Source organism: Onychomys torridus, chromosome 3, assembly GCF_903995425.1.
Source record: "Onychomys torridus chromosome 3, mOncTor1.1, whole genome shotgun sequence".
NCBI lineage: Eukaryota > Metazoa > Chordata > Mammalia > Rodentia > Cricetidae > Onychomys > Onychomys torridus.
The window spans coordinates 92,492,055-92,514,849 of NC_050445.1; the positions used below are offsets into that span (position 1 = coordinate 92,492,055).

At 37.2% G+C, this 22,795-nt stretch overlaps 1 protein-coding gene across 1 annotated transcript in view; it reads right to left on the minus strand.

Annotated features, from left to right (window-relative positions):
- Positions 1–22,795, minus strand: part of LOC118580085 (contactin-3-like) — a 140,789-nt gene that overhangs the window by 34,513 nt on the left and 83,481 nt on the right. The window contains exon 2 of the mRNA XM_036181889.1: positions 12,315–12,449. Within this exon, the coding sequence (XP_036037782.1) occupies positions 12,315–12,369 (55 nt within the window). The 5' untranslated portion in view covers positions 12,370–12,449. The remainder of the gene's footprint in view (positions 1–12,314; positions 12,450–22,795) is intronic.

Genomic DNA, 22,795 nt, shown 5'->3' on the forward strand with positions numbered 1-22,795 from the left:
AGAGTATTAAATGAAAATGAAAACCATAGCATACCAAACCCTCTGGGCTACTCTGAATCTTATATTTTTAAAGTATTTGGTCTTCAAATCTTTGAGTAATGGATTGAATGTATCAGCAAGAATTACTTGAGCAATGCACAGCACATTCTCACTGTTTTTCTGAAGAAGTCCATTCTTCAAGAAGGAAAGTCAAGGGAAGTATGCAAGTAGCCATGAGGACAGCTTATTAATATGAACTTCATTCTACTATCAAATTAATTCCATCCTTCAGCTATGTACAAACTTTAGAAATGAAGATGTTACAGTTTTACTCACCAAGTTCACATTCAAGAACCAAGCAATAGCATTACGTAAATATCTTGTAATTTTTTGAGTAAGTGTGCAATTTTTTTTACTTGTATCACAGCTATCTTGTGGTGTATACAGACTACAGGCCATGGTTGGACATGTCTTATAAGCCACACCAAAGAAAACCATAGTCAGCTGCCTACTGAACTTTGTGTTTTCTGATTTAAGAACTGCTCCATTTGCAAGGAACAACTTCATTTTTATAGCCTAAAGCTATCATAGAAATTCTGCTTCTGTTCATTTAAGTAAGGTTGTTCACCTGGAAGTAATCACAAATGAACATGCTCAAACATATTTCCAAAATCTACTTCCTGATATTTTGATGTGTATACACATATACACTGAGATCTACATACACAAAGACACACACACACACACACACACACACAGACAGACAGACACACAGACAGACAGACAGAGACAGAGACAGAGAGAGAAAGATAGTGAGAGCTTCCTCTCTTACTTCTGTGTAAGTCACCTCTTTCTCTACCCAGCATTAAGTAATAGATATGCAATACTTTGCTGCAAAAGTACCTGGAGCACACAATATTCATAAAAACCTTTGTGTAACTCAAAGGTCAAGAATGAAAGTTGAGACAATCTAGGGAAAAATCCCCCTGTGCTAATAACTAGCTGTGTGATTTATATCAAGCACCTAAACATGTATACCTCATTTAAACACAGGCAGCTCCAGAATCACACACACACACACACACACACGCACGCACGCACACACACACACGCACGCACGCACACACACATGCATGCACACACATTCATATAAGTGTTACTCAGTGTTATTAAAGTATTATGCGCATTAATGTATTTCATATCTTCTTCACCAAGAATTATTCTTTAAAGGGACTATGGAGATGAGCCAGAGGAAACAGAACCTTCCCTACCACAGTGAAAACCAAGACCAGAGTTTGGGAACCCCAAGACATGTGTAAAAATTAGGTGGACATTGTGGCCACCTGTAACCCCTGCATTAAAAGGGCAGAGACAAGGGAACCTGGGGCAAGCTAGCTAGCTAAGATTAACGAAATCACTGAAATTGAGGTTAAACTGAGAGGCCCTGTGACACCTCATATCAACATTATCCATACACAAGAATATGTGCACAAATGAACACATGTGAACATACATACACACACAACAAACATATACATGCAAGGTTATATTATTTGAAGTTATGCATTCCAATAATGTAGTGCTTCCAAATCACAAGCTCCAGTACATTATCTCACTCTGTCTCTCTATTGCAATGAGAAGGTCCCGTCTTTGGCCATCCTCCTGCTGTCTTGAGGAACTTCCCAAGTCTTTGCTCAGACCTTCTTCCCATCTCCATCAAAGCATGGTTTCTGGTCTTCCTCCTTTTATTTAATTTTCTATGTCTCACTTTAATTTGTGTCATCAATTGTAGTCACTATATAAAGACCTCCCCACCTGAATCCCCTGCCATGACACAGTAGATTCTGATACTGATGCAGAGTCCCAGTCTTCTGATGCAGATAGACCCCAGCTCCTGTCATTCAGATACGCTTCAACCACTTCAACACTATGAATGTTTTAAACAATTCCAAATCCCTGTCTCCTTCTGTGTCATTTTTTTTCTGTTAATCGTTTCATTATATTCCCACTCAATTTCAAACCTCAAAACCCCCTCAATAGTCCTTTCCCTCTCTTAGAGTAACCATGCAATTGCTTGTCACATTTGTTTAGTTTTGACTTTCTTATTTTTCTCCTGTTCAGTATTATCTTTCTATACCAACTAACTGCCATTGGTTGGGCATTGTTGTACAGCTATTTCCTGAGAAATGAAACAATTCGTCCTTGAAAAGGAGGTGGACACTGAAAACTCAGGAAGCTATCCAACTTATAAGGCTCTGGAGCCAAGAAAGTGACATAATTCAGAAGGTCCCATTTCAAGGTAATGTTTGCCAAAAAACACATGCTAAGGAGAAGAGACTGTCAGTAGAGCTGATTGCAAATAGAGATCCAGATTTCATAGCTCATTACCAATGCTGGGGTAGACTTTCCAGTGATAAAGCTGCTTTTGAGTTATCCATGTTCCTGTAAGTAACTTTAAAACTCAGAGGTTCACCAAGGTAAACTTGAATGGGACTATCTTTTGATCTGTCATCACTGCCCTAGGTGGGATCAGTAGGATGTTTTTTTTTGTTGTTGTTGTTGTTGTTGTTGTTGTTGTTTTAATACCTCCCCAGGAAGAGTTATGCAACAGGCATATAATTTACCACTCAGGTGATGTATAACAGTACCCTCCAAGCATCACTTCTGTCTTTAATCCTTCTTCTCTAGCCTATTAACACCCCAGTGGAACAAAAAATTTTTAGAGCAAAGCTAAAATAGTAACACACACCAATATTTAGGCCTGACACCCTTTTTTCAATCCACACTACTTACTATAGTTTTATTCATGATAAGACAATATTAATTTTTCTAATTAAAAAAACAACTTAGCTATATATCTACATAACTTCAAATGTGCGATTTTATTATTTGAACATGTGAGTTGTATATAAAATTTAATAATGTATGTTTTATCTTTTATATATATTTTATAATATATCCTTGAATTTCAGGATGCATATTACATTTATGGTAAATCTCCATTTGGTCTGATGACATTCCAAGTTCTCCATGGCCACAGGTGGCCAGTAACAGCCACAATAGTAAAAGAAGACCTTCAAAGATAATTCCTGAGCATTCAAGTACAGACAATAGACACTAAATAAATAAATGAATAATAAAAAAAAAAAATTGATACTTCCTGGATTTGAAACCTAAGCTCCACTTAACAACAGTGATAACCTTAGACAAAGTAATAATACATCTGTACCTCAGTTGCTGCCTATGAGGGAAGAAGAAAATTAACAATCTCATAGGACTGTAGTTTGATGAAAATTAACATATTCATGTGTAGAGCTGGAAGACCTCAATGTTAATTGGAATAACCCAGGCACATAAAAACAAATAACACATGATCTCACTTGCCTACTGAGTCTCAAATAGCCTTGCATTTAGAAGCAGAGAGTAGAACAACCATTGCCAGGGACAGGGGAATTCAGGAAGAAGTAGATGCAGAAGACTGAAAGAGCCTCAGACAGGCAGGAGAACACTTCTGGAGCTCTTTTATCCAGCATGTGGAATACAGCAGCCTACTAAGAATTCACAAGAAAGTCCTCAAAACATACAAGGTGATAAGATACATTAAGAAGCTTTAAAATCATTTCATACTATATATGTGTATTTATCACACATATTTGTGTGTGTAGAGTGGGGCATAGAGCTCAATAGTATAAGACTTGACTTGCATATGAAGGACTCTGAGTTCAAGTGTTAACACCACACATACACAAAATCATTCTAATCATAAATACATCCAAATTTATTTGTCATTACAAATACTATTTTTATATTGAAACTCAGTAATGAGCCAAGCAAAATCAACTGTATTTCTACACAGTATTGTTCAAATATACATTAGTTATTGTATTTACTTTGTTATTCTATGCTGGCCTTGTATAAATTAGAAGAAAGCAAGCCTGTGTTACACTTTTCTCTAAACTTATCTTTTCAGCATATTATGTCATTTTTTAAAAATTTTTTGAGACAGTGTTTCTCTGGGTAGCTTTGGAGCCTTTTCTGGAACTCACTCTGTAGCCCAGGCTGGCCTCAAACTCACAGAGATCCACCTGCCTCTGTCTTCTGAGTGCTAGAATTAAAGTTGTGTACCACCACTGCCCGGCTTAGGCATATTGTCTTAAATGATGTCTAGCTTTAGTATATAATGCTGTGGACAGTTAGTCTTGTAAATATGTTTGTGTTTCCTTATTTCACATATAGGATTCTATCCTAAAATACTAGGATTTAAACACAGGATCTTGCACATAAATTCTATGAAAGTACTCTAAGCCTCATCTAAGGCTAATTCTTAGGCTCCAAATTCAAGCTTGAGTCCTTTAAGTATGTGAATTTTATGAAGCTTTTTAATATGTCATGACCCCCGGTTCCTCATTTGTATAACAGGGTTAAAAATAATGAAAGGGCCAGAGACTCAGCTAAAGAATTAATGAAACAACTCAATGAAATTCCTTAGCATGATGCTTCAGGAATAGTAAGAGCTCAAAAAATAATCAGAGTAATTTTTTTGGGGGGGGGCAACTCAAATGGTGTCTACTCCATTGTTGTTTTCTGAATCTTCATTTCTCCAAATAAATAGTGAGACAACTTCCACTACTCCAAATGTATTTTTGTTAAATTGGACTCTTATAACAGAATTCCTTCTATTGTTTACATGAGCTTTCTTTCCTTCCTTCATTGACTGCAGCCTGATTCATCTTGGACTCCTCCACTTAGTTATCACAATAACCTCCACAAATATGATGCTGAGTATGCAGCCCACTTAATGGCTCTTCAGAAAAATATCCTGGTTTGCAGAATGTGGGATGCACAGAAGAAAAAAATGAACATAAAGCAGAAATATGAGGAGCAAGGTTGGGGCAACACTACAAGATGAGAGAGGACAATGACCTGAGCTCCCCACCGAAAGGACAGAGAGGAGCAAGGAAAGAGGAGAAGGACAAGGACACATAGTGCCAGGCATCAATTCTGCCTTCTCTTTCTCTGGGGACACACTCTAAACATATAATTTATTTCTTCAGATCAACAGTGGCTCATATTAATGCAGGCATGTGTGTGTCTGTATGTGACTAGGTGTGTATATGCATTCGCCTCATATTCATGAGTAAATACTTAACTACTGCACTCTTAATGGGAGGCCACGTCCATTTAGCTCTTCTGATAGGATTCAATTCATGGAAAAGCATAATATACATGGGCACAATTTAAAATGCTTTTATGTGACAAGTACTTTAAGACAGCTTAACACTTAGGTAATAGAAATGAAACCAGTTTGAATGAGCACTTTATTTGGAAGAATTAGTGGACTAAGTATGGGATATTTTTAAGAGTTAAACAGAAATGTGGAGCTTATTTACATTACATATTTGCTGAACTCTAATTACACTTCAAAACATGTTTTTAAAGTTTAGTTAATCTTTTCTTAGTCAACATCAAACACAGGAAAACTCCAACATGTACAATTAACAACTAATGTTATGGGAACAAAATGTACCAATCATGCTTACATCTTTTACTGGTACTCACATGCATATTTGGTTGGCCTGTGAAGATTTAAATGGAATTAGTGAAAAACAATTCTAGAGGTCAGCTGCTGCAGTCATGAGGATGATCTGCAATAAATTTATCTGTAAAAACATGAAGGCAGTCAGGATGTATAGGCAGAGATCAATGATATCTCCATTTTACCAGTCTCAGTACTATTAAGGTATATTACACTATTCACACACAAGACAGAAGACATGAGAGCCATCTCTGCTTAAAACAACAGCTTTCTTGAAGTATAACATCTAATACCAAAAAAAAAAAAAAAAAAATCGGATAGTTCTAAAATATGTTGAGGTTAACCGTAGCCCAGTAAACATCTTTAATCATTTTCTAGGTAATGATAAGTGTGGTGCTACTAAAACCAACTGAAAAATAATACTCTACAGTTATTTGAGGGAGAACTTGAAAAGTTAATTTTACTCTCATATCATTATGAAATTACAGTGTGGATAGAAAACTAACAAAGCAAGTTAATTGCATTATAGCAACATTGAATACAATGTACATTATGCTGGAGGCACATAAAGCCATGTGTCAGTAGATGTGAATAATGTTTGAAGAAACACAACCACTGGCATAAGAAAAATAGAGATGATGAGTTCCCAACATAGGTACAGCTGTGAATTTAGTCTGCATATGTGTCCCATGAATAAAGACACAATGCTGAAGGAAGCCTGAGTTCAACCATGGTGCCTGTGAACTTCACATTCAATTCTAAGGTATAAGTATATAATTTTTATTAAAATTGTTTAGAAAATGCCATCTACACTTCTTCCAATGGTACGTCTAACCTCAATCACAATGGGTTGACAATAGCTTTAGGTATACATACAAGCAGACATACATAGGCTTTCACTGCCTTCCTTACACCTGAAATGGGTGAATAGAAAGTTCAAGGGTCAAAGCTAGAAAAATTCACTTCTGGGGTTAGGGATATTTATTGTCTATCATGCTACTCTGTCACAATCTCCTCTGAGATTAAAACACTCCATCTGCAGGGGAGCTCCTTAAGCAGGTAGGCAAACAACTGAAAAATTGCTTCAAGAATTCACTGAAACTGACCAGACTCACTAGCTCTCTCCCTGCCAGAGTAAACTATAAAAGCTGGAACTTACACATTCTCAGAGAGAAAACAATCTGAGCTTCACAGAAGACTATCAGAGGAGAAAAGCTGCGAAGACTCTGAGAAACTTCCACCAACTGAGGCACCTGGAAAGGGTATTTGCCAACCTACTGTGCTACCTTCAGGCTATGTGGTGTTATCTAGGTTTCCCAGCTTTTGTGAGCTGCCGCACATGATGAGGTGAGCAGTCATGTTGCAGTCACTTCTGCTCTTGTAAATAACCCTTCACCCATATTCCTGTAGTAAACCCAACCACACATTCCTTTAAGTAACCACAAGAAAACTCAATTGGTTCACCAAGTTGAACTTTGGTGGTATATGTAATTTGGTCTGTCATGTGTTCCCTATCTGGGGTGACTAGACAATTATGTTTTATCTTCCCAGTTAAAGTTTGTCACACAATACATGTTTATCTTGTTGGAACCTGGACTAAAAAATCTCCTAGGTATAGATCACACCCTGGACATATCTATGAAGGTTCTCCAGTCATCATGATATGATGTCTTGGATGTTATATATGGGTTGATACATTGGTAGATTCATAACATGATACCATCATTGGAAGGAAATGGCACATATTTGGAGGAAGTATGTCACTGAGTCATGTTCTATTTTTCTTTGATCCATTCCTCCATTTCCTTCCTCCACTTCCCACCTATCAGAAGGCATCAATGATCTCCTGTCAAATGCTCTCACACTCATAAGCTCTGCCTCACCACAGGCCCACAAACATGTAGACAGGCTACCATAGACCAAACCACTGAAACCAGGAACTGAAAGAAAATGTGTTATTCTTTAAATTTACTCTCAGTGGAAGAAAGTCACCAATAGAAACTTTGTGTATTTTAAGCCAGTAGGGGGACCAGGTCAGCAAGATTTCAACAAGCAGCCAGTTTGCCCTTGACCTGTCTTATCATATCCCCTAAATGAAGGTTTTCCTGAACTTAACTTGCTCAATGACTTTAGAGCAGCCACCAGAGTGACTTAGATTTGATGATTATTCATTAAGATCCACAGTGAAATATGATGTGTTCCACATAATTTAAGCAAAGAGTGGTCATGGAACCAAGAAAATCTTGTTGGGAAAATGTCATTAGTTAACTAGATTAGGTCATGGAGCAGGTCCATCTCAAAGACTTTCTCTGGAGTCAGTCTCAGAATCTGCCTGGCTTCATCATAATTGCCAACTAGAGTATGCATTGGAAATCCTATTATAAAATATACTAAAAGATGCTGAAATTGGCGAGGTGAGGAAGCTGTGGCTTGTTCTGCTTCTCTGATCTTCCAGCATTCACCCCAATACCTGGCTCAGGTTTGATTTTATTAATAAGACCTTATAACAATTCTGCTACAAGTGGCTAGTCATTTTGACACATGATTCCCAGATATTACCAAAGCAGTAGTAAATGATGATAAATCAATTATTCACTATCATTCTATAAGAAGTTGGTAAAATAAAAAGCTTCATAACTTTTATAGGAAATAGCAACTTCCTACATGATGTTTTTAAATAGATCTCAGCAATTTTTTTTTCACTAGCAATGGGTATTTCACCAAAGTATTTCCCTCTAGAAGACTGGCACAGATAGAATCCTATCTGACAAGGTTAGACTTCCCACGTAGAGTGATTAAAGACTTGACCATGTTTACCCCACAGGGACACAAAAACCTGGACTCATTTAATAAAATATGCAGTGCCTGTCGATAAAACAAACCCAGTGGACATTTACTGCTTTTTACATGACAACACACGGTCTGCAGTATCTGGCGTTGGGAAGATGGCTTAGAAGCTAATTAATGCTTGCTGTGGTTTCTGAAGACCTGAGTCCGGTTCCTGGCACCTATGTCAGGGGACTGAAAAGTGCAGGTAACTCCAGCTTAGAGGATCTGAAACTTGTTTTTCTGACCTCCTGAGGCACCCTCACACAGCTGCACAGTACTCACAAAAACATATACAGACATGTAATAAACAAAGGGGAAATTAAAGTTCTCTATTATCTTAGCTCATCTTGTTTCTCTCTGGTTATATACATCACCTGGCATACTGGACAGGCTCCTATTCCATACAGGTATGGAGCTGTGCCATATCACCACAATACAATGCAAGAGGCATGTATGTTTCCAATTTTGAAATAAACACTTGACCGTAAAAATATAAAGGTCCAACTAACATTAGCAATATTTTAACTTTGATATAGTTAAATAATGCTATTTTCTCCTGTCATCAGTAAGAAAACTGAGCTTAAAAATAATGAACTATCTCTGAAATCCTGGGTGAATTTTATTTGCTGCGACAGAAGAGCTCAGGTTACTCACATTCCATATGATCTTATCCACCAGTGACTAATGGCTCGCATAACAGACAGCAAATACCTGAGTCTCAAACAAGTAATTTCTGCTTTATTTTATGTATATGAGTGTTTTCCTGCATGTATGTATGTGCCTAGTGCCTGCAGGGTCCAGAACTGGTCATCAGATCCCCTGAAACTGGAGTTACAGATGATTACGAGCCACCAGTTGGTGGTGGGACCTGAACACAGGTCCTCTGCAAGAGTAGCAAGTACTCTTAACAACTGGGCCACCTTTCCAGCCATTACAGTTAGGTGATTAATGTTTAGGTATTTAAGCAGTAGAAAAAATGCTTTCTTTGAGTTCTTATTAATTCTTAGTCAATGGCTTTTATTCCACAAAGAAATGATTCAGGAAGTGAACTCATCCTTTGACTTCAAAAATAAATAGAAGTCTTGTAGTAACCACACTAACTGGAAAAGTCATTTAGACTCAAGCCTACAGACTATTTCAGTTCCCTCAACTAGTAAATAAGGAGTGCCATCCCAACCCTCTGGCCTCAGTTAACTTGCTTCTACTCCTTAATACCAATTGTATTCATTTTTGTCACATTGTACGTTGTTCTTTTTCTACCCCTAATGAAGCTCCTTCCCTTTCTGGATTCCTGTCAGAATTCTAAGAGTAAAAATGTCTGTTCTCTTGCTCTGCTCTACCTAAACAAGTCTCAGCTTTGTGATGGTTAGTGTTAAATGTCAAGTTGTCAAAACAAAAGAGAAGAGGAGGAAGAAAAAATACAAAAAATAATGGGTAGCAAGAGACTTACTGGGAAAAGATAGAAAACTACACAGCACTGGTTGCACATACTGTGTATCTTTTGCTAAACATGGTTAAAGGCATTCAGTTGCTTTTATTCATATAAAAATGGCTGGTATCATCCTCAATCATGAATTTATTTCAAAATATGAATTCACTTCTCCCTTGAACATTCTACAGTTTTTAAATACCATTTTATAAATTCAAATTGATATTTAATTTTCTTAAATGTATTTTCACATTTTAGTATAATGTACACTGCTTTTTTTCTATAAACTATCATGTGTAAAACATGAAGACATCAAAATTTGGACACATGTGTATTGCAATTTTTATGTGGAATGGAATACACTTTTGTATAGAATAGAATAAGATTTTAAACTTCTGGAAAATGGCCCCATTTTCCTTAACCATACAACACTTTCATTTTCTCAGTATGTCTTTTTTTTGTCACTTGTGAAATTTCAAAGTGGCTTCTACAAAAGTTACCATCATGAGGGATGTTGATATGGACTATCTGTCATTTTGCTCTGTCTCCAAAATAAAGAAAATCCAAATCTTCATGAAATAATTAGAGACAGAAAAAAATTTTAGTTTGTATGTCCATATTGATCTTTCTCCAAACTCCATTTCACAAATCTGAAATTTGAAAATAATTACTAAATTTTCCTTCAGTTCTAGAAACTGTTTTAGGAAATAAAATTAAGTATTTTAGAAAAACATAAAAATTGGGACGGGGAACATTGATTCACAAAGTTTAAACCTCTAATTCAAGGTTGCTTGTGAATTTTTAAACCTTATCATTTAAATATATGAAAAACATTTGATTTTTGGTACAAGATCCCAGACATCTATTCTAATATTTCTATGCATGTAAATTCTGTGTGTTTTACTAACCGTTCAAATCTATCTCATTCATTAGAAAAAAATAAATAAATAAAACATGCTACACTTTGTTAAGCTTCAGGTTTCATAAAGAAAGGCTACTTCTAGGTCCTAGAAGACCAGTGCTGATTTGTTTTCATGTAGAGAAGTGACTTTTTAAGGTAATATACTTTCAAATGGGTCAGAGAATGTAAATGAACAGTGAGTAAAGGAAACAATGCCTACACACATGCAAACAGACAAAACACACATGGCCAAATGGTACATCAACCAAATCAAATGGATGATATGCTCCTATTTACCATATGAATATATTTATTATCCTTTAGAAGTTTTACAGCACACAAGAAATAAAAAACAAAAACATAGTTCTATATTTCATATTCTATATTATATTTCATTTAAAAATTTATTTTCTTATCAAATCCCCCCAAAAATGACATTAAAATGAACTAAATGGAAGGGTATCAAATGAATTAAATACTTTCATAGAGTATAAATATGGAACATTTTTCTTTTGAATATCATTGTAAAAAAAATGCCAAAACTTTAACAAAATGTCTCCAACAAAAATTCTAAAGACTTGATAGGAAAATGTCATAATATTTTTAAAAAAGTATATTTCCTCTCACATGACTCTACCCTAGAAATAGAACTACAGGTAACTCTAGAATGCTGAGAGAAGGAGAACTAATTCTCCCCCAAAATACGCCTCCTAATTAGTTATCGTCAGCCTTCAAATCAGACACATTTAAAAACAATTACTTGGTAGTATTTGTGTTTGGTCATATATATATTCACATATAAATGAACACACACACACACACACACACACACACACACACACACGCAATATTTGAAGAAAGGAAGGCCATAGATTTGAAGGGGATGTCGGAAGGCAGATGGAGAACTTAGAATGAGGAATAAGAAGGGGAGGAATGAAATGATTATATTTTAATTATAAAAACAAAATATATTGAAAAATATATATATACAATTACATAATTTCTTCCCTTCCCTCTTCCCTTCTGAAACTTATCCTGCCCAACCCAGCTCCCTCTTTTTCTTTACTGTTTTCACATATACATGCATACTAATAAATTTATCAATATATATGCTAATAAATATGTAAATATAAAATAAAATAAGAATAAGTAATTTGCCTTATACAAGGGAGCTCTTCACTTTCAGATTCTCTAAAAAAAAATGAATGGATATGAATGAACATTCACAAATTTAGATTTTTATACTGGGAACTCTTTCTAAATTCAGCAAAACAATATTAATATCAGGTGTTCTTATGTTTTTATGGGAATATATTGACTCATAAAAATTAGGGAAAAGAGCCATGAGAATCCAATTACCAGAATTAAGAATATGAATCTTCTTTCTGAGAAAAATATCTGTTTGTCTTTAACACTGGTATAATTTCACTTCAACATTTAAAAATAATTTGAGAATGAGCAGACATAGACATGCATGCCTGGATTCCCAGTACTTGGGAGGTGAAAGCAGGATCATCAGGAACAAAATAGTGAGTTTGCAGTCAGTCTAGGCTACATGAGACCCTGTCTCAAAAACAAAAGCAAAGTATTTAAGCATATGACTCCAAGAATAATTCATACAATATATAGCTTATTGTTACCTGCCAGGCAGCCAATGAACAAAAGCAGGATCAACTGTTTCCATGACAACATCATCTTTAATTGCCAAAAGCAAGAGTAACTCTTGTCTAGTCTCTGATGAATAGAATGCTTTGTCTTCAGGTAAATCCTTTAATCTGAAAAAATAAATAAATAAATAAAAGAATTCAGACTTAAAAACCAGTTCCTTTTTAAAGAGAGATTGTCTTATTCCCTTTAAATTTTGTATCATTCACAGAAAATCACATCCTCAGATAAAACAAAGTTTTTGTTTGTTTTTCAAAATGGAGAAAGCTTTAAATGCAGACACTTAAACACTTTATGCAACTTACAGGAAGATTCAAGCAGTTTATATAATTTAAAAACTCACCAGTAATAAAATATTAACTCTTAACACATTAAATTTTAAAACTTTTGCTAGATAATTGCAACAAATAAAATATTAACTTGAATTCAAATTTCTTTCATTTTATCTAATGGTAACATTTTAGTAAGACTAAAGGAGACAGAGAAGCAGATATCTTGAAGCAAGGATTGTCTCAATTCCTAAATCCATAACCTAGCACACAATTACATACAAAGTCTTGTCAAAGTCCATTTTTAAGCATGTTTTTGTTGTCAGAGACAAGTCAGAAATGTCCCCCATTATATACATATGTTTGTGTATCATAAAACTTGTGGAAAATGCTAATTAAACAGAATTTTACAGTCTGAGAATCTTGTAAACAGAACCACATTTTGGTCTTCTTGAACTTTCTTAAACTAGCAAGTACTTCTAGAGAAGTAATTATTTGAAAGCCCTGCATTATTTTGAATGATCCTGTGAAAATAAGATGCCTTGCCGGGCGATGGTGGCGGACGCCTTTAATCCCAGCACTCGGGAGGCAGAGCCAGGTGGATCTCTGTGAGTTCAAGGCCAGCCTTGTCTCCAAATCGAGTTCCAGGACAGGTGCAAAGCTACACAGAGAAACCCTGTCTCGAAAAACCAAAAAAAAAAAAAAAAAAAAAAAAAGAAAGAAAGAAAGAAAGAAAGAAAGAAAGAAAGAAAGAAACTTACAAACTCAACTTGTCCCAAGCAGCAGAACCGACAGTGTAGAGTCCTCCACTTTAACATGGATGTGAACAACTCTAATTTGATACTCCAGGCTAGTGTGTTCTAGCTATCACTGGGACAGAGTAATGAAGCCTGTGTACCTTTGTACAGTGGCTCTCAACAAGGTTCCTGAGGTATACATCACTTAATCAGATACTGTGTTCCAAACTATTATTGTGTCAAGATAGAAAATGTTAGACTTGTATTGTGGACTAAGTGCATTAAACCAGCCTTTCCTATATGTCCACTTTTTTTCCCCTGATGTGTATGCATATAGTAAAAGTTTTGAGGTGAGAAGCAAGAGAAGCAATTATACCCAGATTCCAGAGATTATGGCCACTAATCTTGTATATATCTGGGACTTTTTTTGTTTTGTTTTTCCAGACAGGGTTTCTCTGTGTAGCTTTGTGCCTTTCCTGGAACTCACTCTGTAGTCCAGGTAGGCCTTGAATTCAGAGATCCACCTGTCTCTGCCTCCCGATTAAAGACATGTGCCACCACCAACATCTGGGAATCTTGATCAGGTGGAAATGCAACTGGGAACAAGTCTTCTCAGATATGGCTTGGAAAACTAATCATGTGACCTTGATTTCTTCTTACTACCTACCCCCCGTATTGCTAATGACAGATGCCTTTGAGATTTCCCTTAATGTAAACACTGCACAATTAATTCAGGAGCAAGTTATTTACTTGGAAGGCAAAAGATGAAAAACTTTCAGGGGTGGTAAAGAGAAGGAGGTAAGGGAAGGCATCCACTACTATAGGAAGCCTCCTGCTACACTACTATGAGCAACTTCAGTTAATGCCAATGGGGAAACCATGAAGTGTAGCCTGCAATGGATGAACATCTGCCTGAAAGATATTAAAAAATTTCTCCTACTAAAGCAGAAAGGAACTAAGCTTCTTATATATGTTCAACCTCACAGTGGGCACATGAGTACTGCTCTCTAAGACTACCAGTTACTTGGCACTTTTGACCTCTTACAGGTGCAGCTACTCCACATCACTGTAGAGAATTCTCAAAAGACTAAAAACAAATCTACCATATGACAGAGTTATACCACTCCTTGTCATAAACTGAAAGGACTCAACATCCTGTTCCACTGATAGTTGCCCAGCCATGTTCATTGCCTTTCTATTCAAAATATAAGGAAATGGAAACAACCTAAACTTCCTTGAACCAACATGTAAGGAAAATGTGATTGACATAAAAAATGGAATTCTATTCAACTATAAAGAAAAATGAAATTAAGGAAAATGTGGATAAATGGATTGGACTAGAATATATTATACTGAGTAAGGTAACCCAGACCCAGGAAGACAAACACCACATATTCGTTTTTATTTGTGGATCCCACCTCCAAGTTTTTAGGTGTAAATATATAACCTCAAGTAACCACAGAAACCAGAAAAGTCAACAGAGATGTTGGTGCAGGGAGTAGCTATAGATAAAGAGATAATAGGGCATAGGAGTTACTACGTGAGAAATGGGAAAAACTAGGAGTATGGGACTTTATCTTTGGAAGAGGAAGAGCACAAAACATTAAGGAAGAGGGAGGGAAAAGGGAAAATGATGACAAGAATTATTGAAACAGCCATAGAAGAACATTTTTTATGTTTACTTAAAACTATATATAGTAAATATAAGTGTATATATACATAAATTGTTGGAATGAAGTTATTTCATGTGAGATGATAACGCTCCCCATAAATGCCATAGAATAGATAACAAAACTTGTGACACAAAGCATAGAAAAACCTCCCTTGAAATCATTGATTATGGATTTTAAGAGACTTCTTACCAAAAGCAATCTACAGATTCAATGCAATCCCCATCAAAATACCAACACAATTCTCTATAGACCTAGAAAGAACAATAATGAACTACATTTGGAAAAACAGAAAACTCAGGATAGCTAAAAGAATCTTGTACAACAAAGCCACCTCTGGAGGCATCACCATCCCTGACATCAAGCTCTACTATAAAGCCATAGTAATAAAAACAGCTTGGTATTGGCATAAAAACCAACATGTGGAACAATGGAATTGAATTGAAGACCCTGACATTAACCAACACATCTATAAACACCTGTTTTTTTTTACAAATAAGCCAAAACTGAACAACGAAAAAAAAGAAAACATCTTCAACAAATGGCACTGGCATAACTGGACATCTAGATCCATATCTATCACAATGCACAAAACTCAAGTCCAAGTGGATCAAAGACCTCAATATAAAACCAGTTACACTAATTTGAAAGAAGGGAAAGTAGGAAGTAGTCTTGAACACATTTGTGCAGGAGACCACTTCCTAAATATAGGAAGCACACCAGTAGCACAAACACTGAGAGCATCAATTAATAAATGGGACCTCCTGAAACTGAGAAGCTTCTGTAAGGCAAAGGATACAGTAAATAAGACAAAATGACAGTCTGCAGAATGGGCAAATATTTTCACCAATCCCACATCTGACAGAAGGTTGATCTTCAAAATATATAAAGAACTCAAGAAACTAGACATCAGAATAACGAACAATCAAATTAAAAAATGGGCTATAAAGCTGAACGGAGAATTCTCAAAGGAAGAATTTCAAACAGCCAAAAGTCATTTAAGGAACTGCTCAGCATCGTTAGTCATCAGAGATATGCAAATAAAAATGACTCTGAGACACCACCTTATACCAGTCAGAATGGCTAAGATCAAAGACACTGAAGAGAGCTTATGTTGGAGAGGATGTGGCGCAAGGGGAACTACACTGTTGGTGGGAGCACAAACTTGTACAGCCATTTTGGAAATCAGTGTGGTGGTTTCTCAGAATATTAGGTATCAATCTCCCTCAAGACCTAGCTATACCACTCTTGAGCATATACCCAAGGAATGCTCAGTCATACCATAGGGGCACATGCTCAGCTATGTTCATAACAGCATTATTCATAATATCCAGAACCTGGAAACAACCTAGATGTCCCTCAACTGAAGAACTGATTAAGAAAATGTGATATATATATACACAATGGAGTACTACTCAGCAGAGAAAAACAATGACATCATACAATTTTCAGGCAAATGGATGGAACTAGAAAATATCATCTTGAGTGAGATAACCCAGACTCAGAAGGACAAAAAAGGTATGTACTCACTCATAAGTGGTTACTAGATGTAAAGCACAGGATAACTAGACAACAACCCACAATCCCAGTGAAGCTATCTAACAAGAAAGACACAATGAGAGACACATAGATCACCATGGAAAGAGGAAATATATGAGATTTCCATGAGTAAGCTGTGGGTGAGGGGTGGGCAATGGAGTGTAGGGCATGGGGCATGAGAACATAAGGAAATAGGTTGTTCAAGCTGGAACAGGGATGGAGTGGTAAAGGAATAAGAGAGATACCATGATGGAGGGAGATATCGTGGGGATAGAGAGAAACCTAGTGGTAGGGAAGTTGCCAGGAATCACCAAGGATGACCCCTGCTTGGACTACTAGAAATAGTCAAGAGGGTACCTGAACTGAACTGGCTTGCCTCAGTGACCAGATTGGTAAATACCCTAACTGTCATTGCAGAGCTTTTCTCCAATGACTGATGGAGGTAGATTCAGAGATTCACAGCCAAACACCAGGCATATCCGTGGTGGTATTGGGTTCCCGGAAATATAGTGTGTTCCCTGAAATAAACTTATCTGGGGTCAGAGAGCAGGATGGCCACAATATTAAGCATGAGGATAAGCAGTGGTAGCACACACCTTTAATCCTAGCATTTCAGAGACAGAAATACCTCTGGATCTCTGAGTTCAAGGCCACATTAGAAACAGCCAGGCATGATGACACACGCCTTTAATCCCAGGGAGTGCCAGCAGAAAGTAGAAAGATATATAAGAGGTGAAGACCAGTCACTAGAAGCATTTGGCATGGTAAGCGTTTGGCTGGTTAAACATTCAGGCTTTGGAGCAGCACAGTTCAGCTGAGATTCATTTGGATGAGGACTCAGAAGTTTGCAGTCTGAGGAAACAAGACCAGCTGAGGAACTGACGAGGTGAGGTAGCTGTGGCTTTTTCTGTCTCTCTGATCTTCCAGCATTCACCCCAATAACTGGCCTCAGGTTTGATTTTATTAATAAGACCTGTTAAGATTCCTGCTATACATATCCTTAGGAGTCCAGTCAGAGAGAGAGAGAGAGGAGGGCTTCTATGAACAAGTATGTCATGTTCATGATGGAGAAACCTGCAGAGACAACCAAACCAAATGAGTGTGAAATCATGAAATTTGGATCAATGGCTGTGGAGCCTGCATACAATTGTGTAGCTTGTTTTGCTCCCCCCTCCCACTTCCTGGCAGTAGAATCAAAATGCATCACTGGTGCATGAGCAGGCTTTTTGGAGCCCACAGCCTATCATGGGATACCTCATGTACCCTTGAGGCAGAGGAGGGACTTGGACTTGCCTCTACCTTGCCTTCTTTTGGGGGAGAGTTGGGGTGGGTTGAGGGGAAGGCTGGGGGGGACAGGAGGAGGGAAGAGGGGGAATTTTTGATTGGTGTATAAAATGAATAAAAACTTTTACTTAATTAAAAAAAAGAGACTTCCATTTGCCTGCAAACCTCATGATGTCATTGTTTTTCTCTGCTGAGTAGTACTCCATTGTGTATATGTACCATATTTTCTTTATCCATTCTTCAGTTGAAGGGCATCTAGGTTGTTTCCAGGTTCTGGCTATTACAAACAAAGCTGATATGAACATAGCTGAGCAAATGCCCTTGTGGCATGATTGAGCATACCTTGGGTATATGCCCAAGAGTGCTATAGCTGGGTGTTGGGAGAGATGGATTCCCAATTTTCTAAGGAAGCACCATATTGATTTCCAAAGTGGCTGTACAAGCTTGCATTCCCACCAGCAGTGGAGGAGAGTTCCCCTTGCTCCACATCCTCTCCAGCATAAGCTGTCTTCTGTGCTTTTGATCTTAGCCATTCTGACAGGTGTAAGGTGGTATCTCATAGTCATTTTGATTTTCATTTCCTGGATAATTAGGGATGTTGAGCAATTCCTTAAATGTCTTTCAGCCATTTGAACTTCCTCTGTGGAGAATTCTCTGTTTAGTTCTATAGCCCATTTCTTAATTGATCCTGCTCTGCACAAGGATGTGGGAGCAGAGGACAGGCCAGTGAGGAGAGGTCAAAGAGAAGACAGACAAGTTCATTTCTCTCAACTACGCAAATAGCTAAGAAAGACAGATCTGCAGGCCCTCTAGATAAGTGAGACAATTGAATAGCTTGATCTGTTTGGGAGGCACCCAGTCTGTGGGACCATGATCTGTCTTTAGTGCATGATCTGGCTGTTTGAAACCTTGGGCTTACACAGGGACACTTTGCTCAGACTGGAAGGAGGTGACAGGACCTGCCTGTACTGAATCCACCAGGTTTAAATGAATCTCCAGGGGTGCCTTGATCCTGGAGTACATGGAGGGGAGGGGCTGGGGGGAAGGTGGGGGTGGAACAGGAGTGGGGAGGACAGGGGAACCCATGGCTGATGTATAAAATTTAAAACACATAATAATAAAGAAAAAAAAGAGAGAGAGACTTCCAAAACAGTATAGGCTATTGCCTTTGCCCATGGTTGCCTTCCAGAACTTGAAATTAAGACCTATTGTCACAGACACCACATGCTTAGGAAATAAGACATCAAAAAATCAAGTTGGAACTGACCTTGATGTCTTCCCCCTGAGACCTGACTCAAATATATAGGAAGTGTTTATGCAACCTGCCAAGGAAGAAAAGCAATATGTACTCCTATTCAGTTAATTTGCATAAGAAGGTACTCCATAGGCTTATATATTCGACTAATTTGTCCTCAGATGATGGACCAGTTTGAGAAAAATTAAGGGGTTTAGTGTTATAAGTAGTGTGACACTTGAGACAACCTCTGTGCACTTTCTGTCTTTTGATTGTTAGATGTGAGCTCTCAGTTGCTGTTCCATCTCTTTGGCAGATGTCTGCCATTATGGATTCTAACCCTCCAAAACCATTAGCTCAATTAAACACTTTCTTTCATAAGTTACAGTGGTCATAGTGTTTGGTAACAGCAGTAGAAATGTAACTAGTACATATTTTCAGCTCTAAGGCCTGTGAACCACAACAATGACTAGCCTGGAAAAATATCCACAATGGTGCAACTGTAGCACTTATATCCTGGATGTAATCAATCACTCTCTGTTTGGACTTTAATTCCACCCAACAGGAGAGAATTCACTCTTGGCACTGCAAATCTAGTCAACTACCCATGCCTGGAGAGGTCATAGACCCTGAGAACCTTACAATGCCATTTTTGTAAAACAATATAATTTCTAACTTATCTTTATACCTACAAATAAGTAGCTCTTACCCATTATCAAAGAAGCCTCTCTCTCTCTCTCTCTCTCTCTCTCTCTCTCTCTCTCTCTCTCTCTCTCTCTCTCTCTCAAAGATGGTGACTATTACAGAGATCCAAAGCTGTTGAGTATAGCTGGAGAGTTTCTCTCCAGCTCCTGCCAAACCCCAGCAGTCCCATAGCACATTTATAAAATAAACACACAGACACTTATATTATTTAAACTGTTTGGTAAAATGGCTCAGACTCCTAACAATCTAGTTCTTACATATTAATTAACCCATTTCTATTAATCTATACTTTGCTACGTGGCTTGTGGCTTACTGGTACCTTACATCTTGTCATGGCAGCAGCTGGCAGTGTCTCTCTGCCTCAACCTTCCACCTTCCAGAATTTTCCTCTTTCCTTGTCCCACCTATACTTCCTGCCTGGCTACTGGCCAATCAGTGTTTTATTTATTAACCAATCAGAGAAACACATTTAACATATAGAACATCCCACAGCAATTGAGAATGCAGAGAATAAGTGACCTGATATATCTCCAATGCAATCTCTATACCCAAGGTTCATGAAAAAAATCAAAGAAGGAGTGGGCTCAGAAAGATTGTAAGAGTCAGAAAATTGGAACACCTGCTCCTAGATAGTTTATTCTATATATGACAAGGAAGCTGAACTCATGAAGTCCCAAAAATAATATTGCCTGAAGATGATTAGAATAATTACATAACCACTGGACAGGTGATGTTCCATATGCTCCCACCCCTAGATGAAGAGCTACAGATGGTCAAGGGCTGCTTAGAAAGGTAGACTTGGTCTCTTAGGATAATACCACATAAAGGTTGTCCAAACACAAGGGCTTAGCCCTGGACATATGTACATATGAACAAAGCAGAAGGCTCTAGTAGATAACATATACACATGTGGTTTATAGATACACACGTGCATATATGTATAGACATGTAGTAATAATGAATTTTGGAGGTTTACAGGAGGAGTTGGAGCAGGAGAGAGAGGCAAGAAAGATGTAGATACAGTCTTCATGTATGAGGTTCTCAAAACAATTATTAATGAAAGAATAAAGCCCTTTGAAAAGTCAGTGCAATTTTACAGGGAATAGTATAATTAGATTTTAAACAAACATTCAAGCAATAAATATTATGAGTTATATTTATCTTTGAAGGTTACAAACACATTTTCAGTATTGCAATTTTAGTCTTGTCCATAAATTCATAGAAATTAGAAACTATACATTATACAAACCATAAGACTTAAGAGAAAAGATGGGTTAGTACATACGTGTACACATACATATTATATACATATGTGCATCGATATATAATATAAAGCTTGATGATTTTTTTCATCTCATTCTGGAAGATTCTTTTTAATTTAAGTTGCTTATCTCTCTAATCATCATTTGTTAAAATTGGCTGCTGACTTTATAAATAATGAAGGCAATTAATAATTCACAATGACTTTGCAAACTGCCAAGTATTGTCACAAAGAGAAGAGACACAGTACAGCTCATCCCAGTTCTGAAATCATAAAGCTAAAATAAATACAAAAGCATTTACTGAGGCAAGACAAATACAATAAAAAAATGTCATCTGCCACAATAAGAATAGCCTACTTTTCACAGGAATCTTTTAAAACAAAAGGGGAAAAAAGGATACCCTTCAGAATTTTCCATGCTAATGCTCATTTGCATCGGGAGGATAAAGTTTAGTATATTTACAACAAATGCCCCATGGCAGTCTTTAAATAGCCCCCAAATTTAATACATATTGACAAATGTAATTGTTAATGTCAGCTGAACTAAAAAAATGCTAGACCTTGGACTTAAAACAAAAATGCTCAAAATAGTTGTTCCTGGTTGAGCTAAAAGGAGAAAGAGACATTTGTGGCTTTTGTCATCCACTTTACAAAATTGCTACTAAGACTGTGAATCATGAAATATATATGTGTGTATATATATATATATACATATATATTTATATTTATATATAATTTCAAATGTATACAGACAATTTTGAATGTTGTCTTTGAAAATGCTCAGAGTTCAGCCTCTTTGGAATGAAAACAATGAGACTTCTTTCCTACTACAGTAATAAATACCTTACATCTTCACGTGCAAAGATAAAGGAGTCAACAGCATTTTGTTTTTATAAAAGAACTACATAACATCACCACCTCTCACACTCCACTCACAGTCAATTTCAAGTTTTCAGACTCAAACTCCATCAATATGCTGCTCCAAACTCCTCTCTCTCCTTCTTTTTCTGCTTCTCTCTTGCTTTGTGTGCGCGTGCGTGCGCACGCACACACACACACACACACACACACACACACACACACACATCATACTTTTGAGAAAGCTTGAGACATTTATTACAGTAAAATATATAGCCATTTAATTAGCTTGAACTGTTTGGGAGGCCCCCCAGGCAGTGGAGCCAGATCCTGTCCTTGGTGCATGGGCTCACTTTTTGGAGCCTGGGGCCTATGCTAAGACACTTTGCTCAGCCTTGGTGTAGGGAGGAGGGCACTGGACCTGCCTTGGCTGGGCTGATTCCCCAGGGGAGAACTTGCCTTAGAGGATGTGGGAGTGGGGGGTGGACTAGTGGGGAGGGATGGGGGCAAGAGGAGGGAGGACTGGGGAATCCATGGCTGATATGTGAAATTAAGTTCATTATACAATAAAAAATACTACAAAAAAATTAAAAGACTGATTTCTATGAGAATTAGTCACACTGTGAATGCTTTGGAATGTACATCATTTCTCTCTCCTGGAACTTAACCGCAGACTCATGGGATTGACTACTAGTGACTTCACTTTCTTGACAAAATTAATAATAAGTTATGCTAATAATAATAGGTCAAGGGCTGGAGAGATGGCTCGGCCATTAAAGGCTAGGCTCACAACCAAAATTAATAATAAGTCATGTCATATTAGAAACATGCATCCTGTATCTACTTTGCTTTCATTTATCATCACCATTTTATCATCATCAACATCATTATCACAACCA